The 15066-nt window shown below is 46.5% G+C and overlaps 1 protein-coding gene across 1 annotated transcript in view; it reads right to left on the bottom strand.

Annotated features, from left to right (window-relative positions):
• LOC126455835 (IQ and ubiquitin-like domain-containing protein) overlaps positions 1 to 14846 on the bottom strand; it is an 84851-nt gene extending 70005 nt beyond the window's left edge. The window contains exon 1 of the mRNA XM_050091597.1: positions 13147 to 14846. Coding sequence (XP_049947554.1) covers positions 13147 to 14846 — 1700 coding nt within the window. The remainder of the gene's footprint in view (positions 1 to 13146) is intronic.
• Positions 14847 to 15066: the final 220 nt, after the last annotated feature.

Below are 15066 nucleotides of genomic sequence, written 5' to 3'. Positions count from 1 at the left end.
GAAGAACTAAATCATTTACGAATGGCCTTTGCGAAAAATGGTTATACAAAAAACGAGATTAATCGAGCACTTCACCCAAATAGAAAAATGCCTAAAAATAGGAGACAGCAACGACCATCAGCTGGAAAAGTATTTCTTCCGTTCATCCATAATATCACGGATCGCATTGGAAAAGTACTAGCCAAGTTTCAGGTAGAGACCATTTTTAGACCTACTAAGAAAATTAGTGAATGCCTAAGATCAACAAAAGATGCTCGTCACCCCCTAGCCACCCCAGGGGTATATAAAATTCCGTGTAGTTGCGGCAGGGTTTACATAGGAACTACCAAAAGAAGCATCAATACACGGTTGACGGAGCACAAAAGAAACTGTCGCTTGGGACATATCGACAAATCGGCAGTAGCGGAACATGTTTTTAAGGATGGAGATCACGACATAAAATTTGATGAAACAAGCGTGCTAGCGAGGACGTCGCACTATTATACACGTATGTATAGAGAGGCAATTGAAATCCACAAACATCAATACAATTTTAATCGTAAAGAAGAAGGATTAAAATTGGATAAGATATGGCGGTCGACGTTGCATCAATCACGTGACAATCGATTGCCTGCAATCGAGAGAACAGACGATAGCCAGAGATAGCTGCACATCGACGCCATGTGACGTGTGGTGGCGCCCCCTACGATCTCTATATAAGCGGCGGCCCCAGCTCCTAGCAGCCAGTCGTCGACTCACCTCGGAAGATGTTCTCCGTAGTTGAGAACGAAACGTCAGGGAGAAGAAGTTCTACAGATCGACCACGGCAACTTAGCCCGGAAGAGTTTACTGATAAAGACGCCGGCCGTGAAAGCCTACATGGAATGAAAGTGTTTGAAGTCACGCTGGTACGTTCTGTTGCTGTGTGTTTCCATTCCATGATTAATGTGACTTGAAGAGAAGTAATAAAATGAGCTCTAACATGGAAAGTAAGCGTTTCCGGACACATGTCCACACAACATATTTTCTTTCTTTGTGTATGAGGAATGTTTCCTGAAAGTTTGGCCGTACCTTTTTCTAACACCCTGTATAATGTGATGACTGTGGCTTCGGATACTGGACTACCATAGTGCGAATGGACTGAAAACGACGTAGCGTGTACACACATTGCTTCTCTCAACTGTGCATATCGTTTCATTTGGCTGTCTTTCAATCACTTCATCAAAGCTCCACATTTGCACCTCTATGATGAATAAGGGAAGCACGTACCACAATACAGTAACTCCTACTTCGGAAATTGACTTTGTAAATACTGCATGATTTAACAACAGCTTTTTTTTTTCAAGCAAATGTTATTTTCTTGGCAATGAACACCTCATTTATGAGTCTCTGCTGATCACAAATGTCTCTTGTTTCTGCGACGACTGCAGCTTCAGTAGCCGTTCGATTCGTTAATCTTCAAATATTAATTGTACACACATGCAGAGTTTTACCGATTAATGACGGTCATGGGTTGCGTAACAGACAAATATCTGTTTTTTAAAACCAAATTTATTCGGTTTTAGCCTTTCGGACTGAGCTATTTCCATTCTTAGGAAATGTTTTCGTTGGAACAGGTGAGTTCAAAAAATGGCTCTGAGCACTATGGGACTAAACTGCTGAGGTCATTAGTCCCCTAGAACTTAGAACTAGTTAAACCTAACTAACCTAAGGACATCACAAACATCCATGCCCGAGGCAGGATTCGAACCTGCGACCGTAGCGGTCTTGCGGTTCCAGACTGCAGCGCCTTTAACCGCACGGCCACTTCGGCCGGCAACAGGTGAGTACTTAGGAAACACCAAATTCGGATCTTTCGTCCTCCAAGCTAAAACCCCGGTGCTCCTTTGCTCGTGAGCGACGAGTAAGCTCTATGCAAGACGCAATTTTAGAGGCCTCCGTGTCGTGTTTTAATCAGCAAAAATTAAGGCGCATCGTTCAGGAACGCGTTGTGCAATACGAGAGCCACATTCGCCTACTGCGACCCAGCAGATCCGCTGTTACAGAACATTGAGTTTCGACGGGTCATTCGCTTTCCTACAGTAAAACTAAAATTGCTGCCCACGACTTCATCTTTCATGACTCCATCAATTAGGAATGTGTGTAAATTCGGTCGGCAGAAGGTCTCATGGTTATTGTTTGAGCTACCTCTGTGACTGTACTGCACTGAGTGAAAATTTCTATCTGCACACTAGAGCAAATGCGTGCAATGAGGAATGTCGTTAGCATTCGTCAGCAAAAACTTTTTTACTGACCCGTGGTACTCGTTGCTGATAACTCAGTTGCAAGATTCTTGCCTCATATTCTGCTCTGTTCTGTCTCTGGTTTTTCTCACATCACGGTTAGTTATAACATCACGGTTAGTTACTAGTAAGCAGTAACACAGAATGAATCAGTGTTCCAGTTCGTACCAGAGTGATACACATAGTTGTCTGCTGGTGGTGTGTGGGCGAGGTGACTGGCAAGAGGAGGCACTCACCCACCACCGCACCCCCCCCCCCCTGCCCCCGGAATCTAGAATAAAGGGTTTTTATTCATATAATGAGCGAATAACCATTATTTCTAGGGATATCATGAGTTTTTTTGTATCACCTTGAATTTTAGTTCTTGTGGTATGACATGTCACGTAGCTGACCAACTTCAATATAAAAAAAGGAAATTTTTACAGTCTTCCTCCCTGGAAAAAACTCTGCAGACGCCCATGTACAGACCTCGTGTATAGTGCCTCAGGATATATTGTAGGAAAGGCATAACGACGCAACGGACTGCTTTTGTTGCTATGATACCAACCTCATCACAGCACTTCTGTACTTGTACATATACGCCTACGAGAATCGAGGCCTTAATACAGTGAGACAGTGCATTCTCGCCGTGAAAGGTATGCTCGAATACCAGAACCTACAGAACACGTGTTAAACGGGATTAGTGCCAATCCAATAATCGGCACGTTGTACATCACAACATAATCATAAGCAAAACAACTGTTTTGAGAATGCCCCGTCAACAATAACTACATACCATCCACCGAAGGTAGACGTCTTTCAAACAACGTACTTCACACATCGAGTGTAATTTGTAAATTTATTCCTAAACAATGTGCAGAAAACATCATTATCGTGTTTCATATTATGAAGAAAATAAGTTTTATGTAACTCAAAGAGAGTCAAATCTGTCTTATGTATATCCTCCATTGTCTGATGATGATACTGTAGACTGAAATTGGCAGCAGAAAATGTTTCGTTTGTCAGCAGCTCCGTCTGCACAAAAATTGTGAAACATTTTGTAAATATGGTGTCTTTATAAGAGCTGCGATGGGTCAAAGACGTTTATAAAAATGTCTTACGCATATCTTTTAAACCCCATACTATCCTACATTTGTGAGAGCTGAAACCTTGAGGCGGAGAGCAAAGGAGTGTCAAAGAGCACCATGGGTCCCTAGACACGCTTTCTCTACAAGCATGTCACACATTCCGTATTCTCGCACCAGTAGTTATGTACTTGTATTTTCTCTATCCGACAGTCACCAAAGTAACTGGGAGAACAAACCGAATGAATTATTTTGCAACGAGTCCCTGGAAGTCAAAGGTTACCGACATCAAAACACTGAGCAAAAACGCCTTTTCATTGTCTGAATGACTGTCGATACACCCCGTAATCTTCCTCTATACGAAGCAGTGGACTTAGAGGCAAAACAAATCACTCAAATACTGTAACTTGATTTTTTGGAGCCAGTTATTAATAATATATAATATTTTAGATTTCCTTCTGGGAAACAACTACGTAAAGTACATAATAACGAATTTTATTCGGCACAGATCTTTGTAAATATATAGTTTAAAATGAAAACATCCAAGTAGTATTAATTCACTCTGAATTTTAATTGTTCAGGAAACTCTCCAAATTCATCTCCTCGTATGCCGTATAGCAATACTGTTATGTGATCATGTATACAAGCTTTATTATTTCCAAGAATCTATCATGTTTATCGTACAGATAATTCCACTGTTATTTCAGCTCTTATTCTATTCAACAATTCAAGATTTAAATTGAATTAATTAATTTATAAATTCAAATTAAGGAAAAACGAAAAAATGTAAAAATAAGTTTCTAAAAAAAGAGGCTGCGCGTTTATATGATCTCTAGTTTTGCTGACTCAGCAGCAAGACAGAGTATAAATGCTGTAGACCAAAAATCACATTTTCTCTCTAAATTACGTAAGGCTAGTACCCTGTTGGTTGCCTTGAAGAAGAGAGGAACTTTTTCCTTCCCTATTATCCATTCTGAGTTTTAGCTGCCCCTCTTCGTCAATGGGCTGCTAATACTGTAATCTCCCATCCTCCAGTCTGAGAACGTATAGAGCCGCGAGAACTAAATTTCACCGCAATTACACAAACTTTATTGTGCCTTAAATGATTGATAGGCATCCACTTAATGTTTTCTAGGTAGATAGCTTTGATACTGAAATTGTTTGCATATTTCATTAGTACATGTTTCTATATTATTAGCATGAATGCCACCATTTTTTTTTATTCAACGACCTGTTTGTGAGTAAATCCGGAGTATTCAACTAGTTTTTTATCCACGTACCATTACCAGTAATGTTAGTTTGTCACTGAAGAAGACAATCTGAAACAGGAAAAAAATTTGAACGACTGAGAAAATCCTGTTAGGAAGCAACAGAAATTATCAGGAAAAAGGCAAAATTAAAACTTCTCAAAACGGTGCAATCAAAATAAATTATCAGAGCCACAATAATTCACATAGCGCTCGGCAACGCTAAATCTGCAACTTTGTAGGATCGTGGGCAATCGCTGAGAAGTTCGTAAGAAGTTAAAATCTGTAACCAATATTACAAGAAGAGACGAATGACCCCTCTTGTCTCCCTTGGAGACGTCAAGGGTGGCAACGGAAGTAAGTTAATAAACTATAGTTTTCTGCATTATTCGAACAGCAAAATAATGGCTTATTCGTAGCTAACTTACGCACTCCGTTAACAATGGTTGTAAGCTAGCGTGCTAGTATTAATAGTTAGGTTGCGGCTGTCGACATGTGTAAATGTCCTGCATAAGACGAGCAATGGTTGCGGCTGTCGACATGTGTAAATGTCCTGCATAAGACGAGCAATGAGTACCGCATAACTAACTGTTTCACATTTATCTGAGCTGCTGTGGTTGATAAAGTTTACGTAAACATGTCCAAGTATTACGTGTATTTAGAACTAAGAACATAAATATGACACACAAGTTTCAGTTTAACGACACACTAACAATTTAAGGTGATCTGTTACGGTCATTTGCGTCACTGATAAGTGGTTTCGGAATTCCAGCTCGCCCTACAGTTCCCTACTTAAGGAATCACATTATTGTTGTTTTGCTACTGACAGGGCTCTCTAGTGCGACAGTCAATTCTGCAACGCCTTCCACAGCTGTCGTACTCTTACACTACTGGTCATTAAAACTGCTACACCACGAAGATGACGTTCTACAGACGCGAAATTTACCCGACAGGAAGAAGATGCTGTGATACGCAAATGATTAGCTTTTCAGAGCATTCACACAGGTTTGGCGCCGGTGGCGACACCTGCAACGTGCTGACATGAGGAAAGTTTACAACCGATTTCTCATACACAAACAGCAGTTGACCGGCGTTGCCTGGTGAAACGTTGTTGTGATGCCTCGTGCAAGGAGGAGAAATGATTACCATCACGTTTCCGATTTTGATAAAGGTCGGATTGTAGCCTATCGCGATTGCGGTTTATCGTATCGCGACATTGCTGCTCGCGTTGGTCGAGATCCAATCACTGTTAGCAGAATATGGAATCTGTGGGTTCAGGAGGGTAATACGGAACACCGTGCTGGATCCCAACGGCCTCATATCACTAGCAGTCGAGATAACAGGCATCTTATCCGCAAGGCTGTAACGGCTCGTGCATCCACGTCTCGATCCCTTAGTCAACAGATGGGGACGTTTCACAACAACCATGTGTACGAACAGTTCGACGACATTTGCAGTAGCATGGACTATCAGCTCGGAGACCATGGCTGCGGTTACCCTTGACGCTGCATCACAGACAGGAGCGCCTGCGATGGTGTACTCAACGACGAACCTGGGTGCACGAATGGCAAAACGTCATTTTTTTTCGGATGAATCCAGGTTCTGTTTACAGCATCATGATGGTCGCATCCGTGTTTGGCGACATCGCGGTGAACGCACATTGGAAGCGTGTATTCGTCATCGCCATACTGGCGCATCACCCGACGTGATGGTATGGGGTGCCATTGGTTACACGTCTCGGTCACCTCTTGTTCGCTCTGACAGCACTTTGAACAGTAGACATTTCAGATGTGTTACGACCCGTGGCTCTACCCGTCATTCGATCCCTGCGAAACCCTACATTTCAGCAGGATAAGGCACGACCGCATGTTGCAGGTCCTGTACGGCCCTTACTAGATACAGAAAATGTTCGACTGTTGCCCTGGCCAGCACATTCTCCAGATCTCTCACCAATTGAAAACGTCTGGTCAATGGTGGCCGAGCAACTGGCTCGTCACAATACGCCAGTCACTACTCTTGATGAACTGTGGTATCGTGTACCCGCCATCCAAGCTCTGTTTGACTCAATGCCCAGGCGTATCAAGACCGTTATTTCGGCCACAGGTGGTTGTTCTGGGTACTGATTTCTCAAGATCTATGCACCCAAATTGCGTGAAAATGTAATCACATGTCAGTTCTAGTATAATATATTTGTCCAATGAATACCCGTTTATCATCTGCATTTCTTCTTGGTGTAGCAATTTTAATGGCCAGTAGTGTATTTCTCATCCCAATCCTTTTCAATGACCGTCTGTCGCGATACTCAACAGATAGTTTCGTCCGCATTGTGACTTAGCGGACGTTGTTTTTCCGCTTTTTATGTATGTATGTATTCGTTATGGTGCCTCTTAAACACCACACACTTCGGATCCCTTGGTTACGGAAGCACCCACTACACGAGCACTTACAATTTGACCACGTTCGAATTCACTTCTCTCAGGCCCTGTGCAATGACAGCTACATAGAACAGTGCTCTGACCACGACTGACATTTGCAACGTATCGAGGATATTGCATAGGTGCTGTTAGTGCTCAAATACAACAGCACAACCTGCAAGCTTCGCTAGCATCTACATTTACGTTCAGGTATGCATTTCTCGCGGTGATTCCATAATACTGTCCAACACTTGTACATCTAGATCTAAACCTACATGACTACTCTATAATTAACACTTAAGTATTCAGCAAAGGGATCGCGAAAACGCTTTCAGAGTATTTCTCCATCGCTCCATTCTCAAATTACACGTGGGAAAAAAAGGACACCTAAATATTTCCGTGCGAGATGTTATTATACACTTCTGGAAATTGAAATAAGAACACCGTGAATTCATTGTCCCAGGAAGGGGAAACTTTATTGACACATTCCTGGGGTCAGATACATCACATGATCACACTGACAGAACCACAGGCACATAGACACAGGCAACAGAGCATGCACAATGTCGGCACTAGTACAGTGTATATCCACCTTTCGCAGCAATGCAGGCTGCTATTCTCCCATGGAGACGATCGTAGAGATGCTGGATGTAGTCCTGTGGAACGGCTTGCCATGCCATTTCCACCTGGCGCCTCAGTTGGACCAGCGTTCGTGCTGGACGTGCAGACCGCGTGAGACGACGCTTCATCCAGTCCCAAACATGCTCAATGGGGGACAGATCCGGAGATCTTGCTGGCCAGGGTAGTTGACTTACACCTTCTAGAGCACGTTGGGTGGCACGGGATACATGCGGACGTGCATTGTCCTGTTGGAACAGCAAGTTCCCTTGCCGGTCTAGGAATGGTAGAACGATGGGTTCGATGACGGTTTGGATGTACCGTGCACTATTCAGTGTCCCCTTGACGATCACCAGTGGTGTACGGCCAGTGTAGGAGATCGCTCCCCACACCATGATGCCGGGTGTTGGCCCTGTGTGCCTCGGTCGTATGCAGTCCTGATTGTGGCGCTCACCTGCACGGCGCCAAACACGCATACGACCATCATTGGCACCAAGGCAGAAGCGACTCTCATCGCTGAAGACGACACGTCTCCATTCGTCCCTCCATTCACGCCTGTCGCGACACCACTGGAGGCGGGCTGCACGATGTTGGGGCGTGAGCGGAAGACGGCCTAAGGGTGTGCGGGACCGTAGCCCAGCTTCATGGAGACGGTTGCGAATGGTCCTCGCCGATACCCCAGGAGCAACAGTGTCCCTAATTTGCTGGGAAGTGGCGGTGCGGTCCCCTACGGCACTGCGTAGGATCCTACGGTCTTGGCGTGCATCCGTGCGTCGCTGCGGTCCGGTCCCAGGTCGACGGGCACGTGCACCTACCGCCAACCACTGGCGACAACATCGATGTACTGTGGAGACCTCACGCCCCACGTGTTGAGTAATTCGGCGGTACGTCCACCCGGCCTCCCGCATGCCCACTATACGCCCTCGCTCAAAGTCCGTCAACTGCACATACGGTTCACGTCCACGCTGTCGCGGCATGCTACCAGTGTTAAAGACTGCGATGGAGCTCCGTATGCCACGGCAAACTGGCTGACACTGACGGCGGCGGTGCACAAATGCTGCGCAGCTAGCGCCATTCGACGGCCAACACCGCGGTTCCTGGTGTGTCCGCTGTGCCGTGAGTGTGATCATTGCTTGTACAGCCCTCTCGCAGTGCCCGGAGCAAGTATGGTGGGTCTGACACACCGGTGTCAATGTGTTCTTTTTTCCATTTCCAGGAGTGTATTAGGATAGTTCCTCCGATGTAGGAGGGAGTCAAAAAAAGATGGAGGCAGTTGGCGATTGATACACTACTGGCCATTAAAATTGCTACACCAATAAGAAATGCAGATCATAAACGGGTATTCATTGGACAAATATATTATACTAGAACTGACATCTCATTACATTTTCACGCAATTTGGGTGCATAGATCCTGAGAAATCAGTACCCAAAACAACCACCTCTGACCGTAATAATGGCCTTGATACGCCTGAGAATTGAGCAAACAGAGCTTGGATGGCGTGTACAGGTATGGCTGCCAATGCAGCTTCAACACGATGCCACAGTTCATCAAGAGTAGTGACTGGCGTATTGTGACGAGCCAGTTGCTCGGCCACCATTGACCAGACGTTTTCAATTGGTGAGAGATCTGGAGAATGTACAGGCCAGGGCAGCAGTCGAACATTTTCTGTATCTAATAAGGGCCGTACAGGACCTGCAACATGCGGTCGTGCATTATCCTGCTGAAATGTAGGGTTTCGCAGGGATCGGATGAAGGGTAGAGCCACGGGTCGTAACATATCTGAAATGTCTACTGTTCAAAGTGCTGTCAGAGCGAACAAGAGGTGACCGAGACGTGTAACCAATGGCACCCCATACCACCACGTCGGGTGATGCGCCAGTATGGCGATGACGAATACACGCTTCCAATGTGCGTTCACCGCGATGTCGCCAAACACGGATGCGACCATCATGATGCTGTAAACAGAACCTGGATTCATCCGAGAAAAATGACGTTTTGCCATTCGTGCACCCAGGTTTGTCGTTGAGTACACCATCGCCGGCGCTCCTGTCTGTGATGCAGCGTCAAGGGTAACCGCAGCCATGGTCTCCGAGCTGATAGTCCATGCTGCTGCAAATGTCGTCGAACTGTTCGTGCAGATGGTTGTTGTCTTGCAAACGTCCCCATCTGTCGACTCAGGGATCAAGACGTGGATGCACGATCCGTTACAGCCATGTGGATAAGATGCCTGTCATCTCGGCTGCTAGTGATACGAGGCCGTTGGTATCCAGCTCGGCGTTCCGTATTACCCTCCTGAACCCACCGATTCCATTTCTGCTAACAGTCAATGGATCTCGACCAACGCGAGCAGCAATGTCGCGATACGGTAAACGGCAATCGCGATAGGCTACAATCCTACCGTTATCAAAGTCGGAAACATGATGGTACACATTTCTCCTCCTTACACGAGGCATCACAACAACGTTTCACCAGGCAACGCCTGTCAACTGCTGTTTGTGTATGATAAATCGGTTGTAAACTTTCCTCACGTCAGCACGTTGTAGGTGTCGCCACCGTTGACAACTTTCTGTGAATGCTCTGAAAAGCTAATCATTTGCATATCACAGCATCTTCTTCCTGTCGGTTAAATTTCGCGTCTGTAGCACGTCATCTTCGTGGTGTAGCAGTTTTAATGGCCAGTGGTGTATTTCGTATAATGATACCGTCGCAGTGAAGTAGGTCTTTGTTTTAATGAGTTTTACACCAATTCTCGTATTATAACCGTGACACTCTTTCCCCTATTTCGCGCCAATACAAAACGAGTTGCCCTTCTTTGGACTTTTTCGATGTGCGCCGTTATTCCTATCTGGCAAGGGTCCCACACCGCGCAGCACTACTTATGAGTGGGACGGACAGGCTTACCGCAAGCAGTTTGTTTAGTAGATTTTTTTTCGGCTTCTAAGTGTTCTTCAGATTAAATGCAGTCTTTGGATCGGCTTCCTCAAAATGTTCTCTTTGTGATGGAAATTGCTCTACCGACTGAGTTTCCCAAGCATTACTCACGAGCCACCATCACAGCTTTACTTCTGCCAGTACCTTGCCTCCTACTTCCCACACTTCACAGAAGTTTTAGTAATTGCAATTTCTAGGATGAATTGACATCCTATAAATTTGTGTAATTTATCGTGTAACTGAAATTTAAAGAACTTTCTTTCTGGTATTCATGTGGGGGATCTCACACCGTTTATTGTTTGAGGTCAATTGCCGCTTTTCACACCATACAGGCATCGTGTCTAAAACATTCTGCAATTAGTTTTCATATTCGGATGACATCATCATCTGCAAACAGTCTAAGAGAAACTTCATGACAGACTAAGACTGTGTGTCAAACCGTGACTCGAACTCTATAGCTTTGCCTTTCGCGGGAAATTGCTCTACCGACGGAGTTACCCAAACACTACTCACGAACCATCCTCCCAGCTTTACTTTTAACAGTACTTTGACTCCTACATTCCAAACTTCACAGAAGCTCTCCTGCGAACATTGCAAGATTAGTGCACCTGGAAGAAAGGATATTGTGGAGACATGGCTTAGCCACAGCTTACTGGATGTTTTCAGTATTGAAAGGGTCTCAGGAGAGCTTCTATGAAATTTGGAATGTGGGAGACGAAGTATTTGCGGAAGTAAAGCATTGAGGACTCGTCGCGGGTCGCGCTGGAGCAGCTCATGTGGTAGAGCACTTGCCATCGAAAGCCAAAGGTCCGGAGTTCGAATCTCGAACCTTGCAAAACTAACGCTCCTGGAAGAAAGGATATTGTAGAGACATGGCTTATCCACAGCCTGATAGGTGTTTCCTGTCTTGCAACGTTCGTAGGAGAGCTTCTATGAAGTTTGGAAAGTGGGAGAAGAGGTACTGCTTCACTTCCGACAGTACCTCGTCTCCCACCTAGGTTGAGCTGGAGTATCTCAGTTTGTAGAGCACTTGCCAGCGAAAGGCAAAGGTCCTAAGTTCGAATCTTGGTCCAACAAATAGTTTTAATCTGCCAGGAAGTTCATATCAGTGCACACTCCGTTGCAGAGTGAAAACTTCGTTCGGATTCATTTGCTTCTACATACACTACTGGCCATTAAAATTGCTACAACACGAAGATGACGTGCTACAGAAGCGAAATTTAACCGACAGCAAGAAGATGCTGTGATATGCTAATGATTAGCTTTTCAGAGCATTCACACAAGGTTGGCGACGGTGGCGACACCTACAACGTGCTGACGTGAGGAAAGTTTACAACCGATTTATCATACACAAACAGCAGTTGACAGGCGTTGCCTGGTGAAATGTTGTTGCGATGCCTCGTGTAAGGAGGAGAAATGTGTACCATCACGTTTCCGAATTTTGATAAAGATCGGATTGTAGCCTATCGCGAATGCGGTTTATCGTATCGCGACATTGCTACTCGCGTTGGTCGAGATCCAATGACTGTTAGCAAAATATGGAATCGGTGGGTTCAGGAGGGTAATACGGAACGCCGTGCTGGTTCCCAACGGCCTCGTATTACTATTAGTCGAGATGACAGGCATCTTATCCGCGTGGCTGTAACGGATGGTGCAGCCACGTCTCGATCCCTGAGTCAACAGATGGGGACGTTTGCAAGACAACAACCATCTGCACGAACAGTTCGACGACGTTTACAGCAGCATGGACTATCAGCTCGGAGACCATGGCTGCGGTTACCGTGGACGCTGCATCACAGACAGGAGCGCCTGCGATGGTGTACTCAGCGACGAACCTGGGTGCACGAATGGCAAAACGTCATTTTTCGGATGAATCCAGGTTCTGTTTCCAGCATCATGATGGTCGCATCCGTGTTTGGCGACATCGCGGCGAACACTCGTTGGAAGCGTGTATTCGTCATCGCCATACTGGCGTATCATCCGGCGTGATGGTATGGAGTGCCATTGGTTAAACGTCTCGGTCACTTCTTGTTCGCATGACGGCACTTTGAAGAGTGGACGTTACATTTCAGATGTGTTACGACCAGTGGCTCTACCCTTCATTCGATCGCTGCGAAACCCTGCTTTTCAGCAGGATAATGCACGACCGCATGTTGCAGGTTCTGTACGGGCCTTTCTGGATGCAGAAAATGTTCGACTGCTGCCCTGGCCAGCACATTCTCCAGATCTCTCACCAATTGAAAACGTCTGGCCAATGGTGGCCGAGCAACTGGCTCGTCACAATACGCCAGTCACTACTCTTGATGAACTGTGGCATCTTGTTGAAGCTGCGTGGGCAGCTGTACCTGTGTACACGCCATCCAAGTTCTGTTTGACTCAACGCCCAGGCTTTTCAAGGCCGTTATTACGGCCAGAGGTGGTTGTTCTGGGTACTGATTTCTCAGGATCTATGCACCCAAATTGCGTGAAAATGTAATCAGATGTCAGTTCTAGTATAATATATTTGTCCAATGAATACCCGTTTATCATCTGCATTTCTTCTTTGTGTAGCAATTTTAATGGCCAGTAGTGTAAATGAACAGAATTGACGATAAAATGTGCCACCAACCTGCAGAACTGCAGCTGCTCGTCGCGATTCCCAGGCAGAAACTTCTCCCGCGGCAGCAAGTTCTGGCAGCGCACGCACAGGGAGAGCGAGAACTCCAGCCCCTTGTAGCTGTACTCGAGCGAGTACTTGGCCACCTCCGGGTTGAACTCTGGCGTCTTCATGAGCTGCAGGAAGAGGCTGCGCAGGCGCGCCCTCAGCGCCTCCAGCTGGTCGGTGTTCAGGCCGCGCACCAGCAAGTCGCACTCGCGGTCTACCAGCTCGATGATGTCGTCCACCAGCGGCGGCTCGCGGTGCACCACCAGCGCGTCCTTGACGGCCATCAGCAGGTCGACGCGGCTCTCCAGCGGCGCCTCCTCGCGGCACAGCGCCGAGTACAGCTCCCTCAGTTCCCTCGCCCTCTGGTTGCGCAACGTGTCCATCGACACCTTCATCCCCTTGTAGCCGGTCCAGGTGATGGGCTCGGCGCACCTGTCGATCACTTCCAGCTCCTTTCTGCGCAGCCTCTCCTGCTTGACGGACAGCCTCTGTTTCTCGATCTCGAACAGGTTCTTCACCTCCTTCTCGAGCACCTGCGCGTACTCGGCGCACTTGGTGGCCTGGGCCTTTTGCGACCGTTGGATGCGGTCGACCTCCGCGGACCGCCACTGCTCCACCGCGGAATACAGCATCTCGAAGTCGGCGCGCCTGCGCGGGAAGGTGCTCTTAACGATGTCCGCCTTGATCCTTGTCTCCCTGGCCTCGATCCGCAGTCTCTCCTGCTCGACCTCCCTGGCGACGCGCCGGCGCTGTTCCTCGCTGGCCCGTCTGATCATCCTCCTGACAAGCCACGCGCGCACGTACCGCTGGATGACGCGCACCTTGCGCTCCAGGTCTCGGCGCCTTTCCTGCTCCTCCGCCGTCACGTACTCCTTCGCCGTCTTGATGACGTCGCCCTTCCAAGGGATGTAGTAATCCCTGCGATAATTCTGCGTCGCCCTGTCACACACTGTCATCTGGTGCTCGTCTCGCCACCAAGCTGTCTGAGTGTCGCGGTCGTTCTTCTGCTTGTACGGCTTTTGCGGAAAAGGTTGTGTCTGAGAGAAAGCGTGGTGGTATTCGACAGCGGTTTCCTTATGCCGAAAACCACCGAGGAACGGTTTCTTTGCAAGCTTCCAGACAATTATTACTCTCACCTCTTTGAATTCCCCGTATTCCACCTGGACTCTGACTCTAATGATGCGCTTGTTTCTCATTTTCTCTGGAACGTTGCTCAGTAGTACTGGATAAAAGGGATCCGCTGAAGTAATTTCCATGATAGCAATTTGGGAAGTACTGAGTCCCAGTGACTGCAGCGAGGACTCATCCGACAGCATCTCTCCATTCAGTGTCAGAACAATCACGCAAGTTGGAATTTCAAACGCCTCTGATAAAACTTCCTTTACTTTAGAGATAGTAGTTATAGGCCAGAATTCCTCGACGAAGCAAGCCCCAGTTTCCATCATGAATTTAACTGTGACGCGATCGAGGTCAGTTGGCTGGTAGAAGGCAGACTCTTCTCCAACGTAGCGATGTTCCTCAAAAAGTCGCCGGATTTCCTCGAGCGTGGCTTCGCTCCTAGCAGTCGACGTGGTGCTTTCATTTGGGGTACATAGACACTCCCCCTCTTCATCCAAGCTGCTTGCATCTTCCCGCAAAGCATCTTCTTCTATTATCACGTCCATCTCCGCTGACTCTTATTAATTTGCTGTTTCTGAATAAAAAGACACTATCAATAATAACAAAAGTATTAAGGTATAAAGCAAAACTGCAGAGGGAATAAAGGCAGCAGGATGGAAAATGTTGAAAAGTGTAAAATATCAGAATAAAATTACAGTTAAACGCAGTCAAGAAAAAGCAAACTGGGATAAGAGATTGCCAATGAGATGACCAAATATCACCAAA

This window comes from Schistocerca serialis, chromosome 2 (assembly GCF_023864345.2).
Source record: "Schistocerca serialis cubense isolate TAMUIC-IGC-003099 chromosome 2, iqSchSeri2.2, whole genome shotgun sequence".
Classification (NCBI taxonomy): Eukaryota; Metazoa; Arthropoda; class Insecta; order Orthoptera; family Acrididae; genus Schistocerca; species Schistocerca serialis.
Note: the sequence above shows the minus strand (reverse complement) of the source record. Positions and strands in the feature narration are given on the sequence as shown.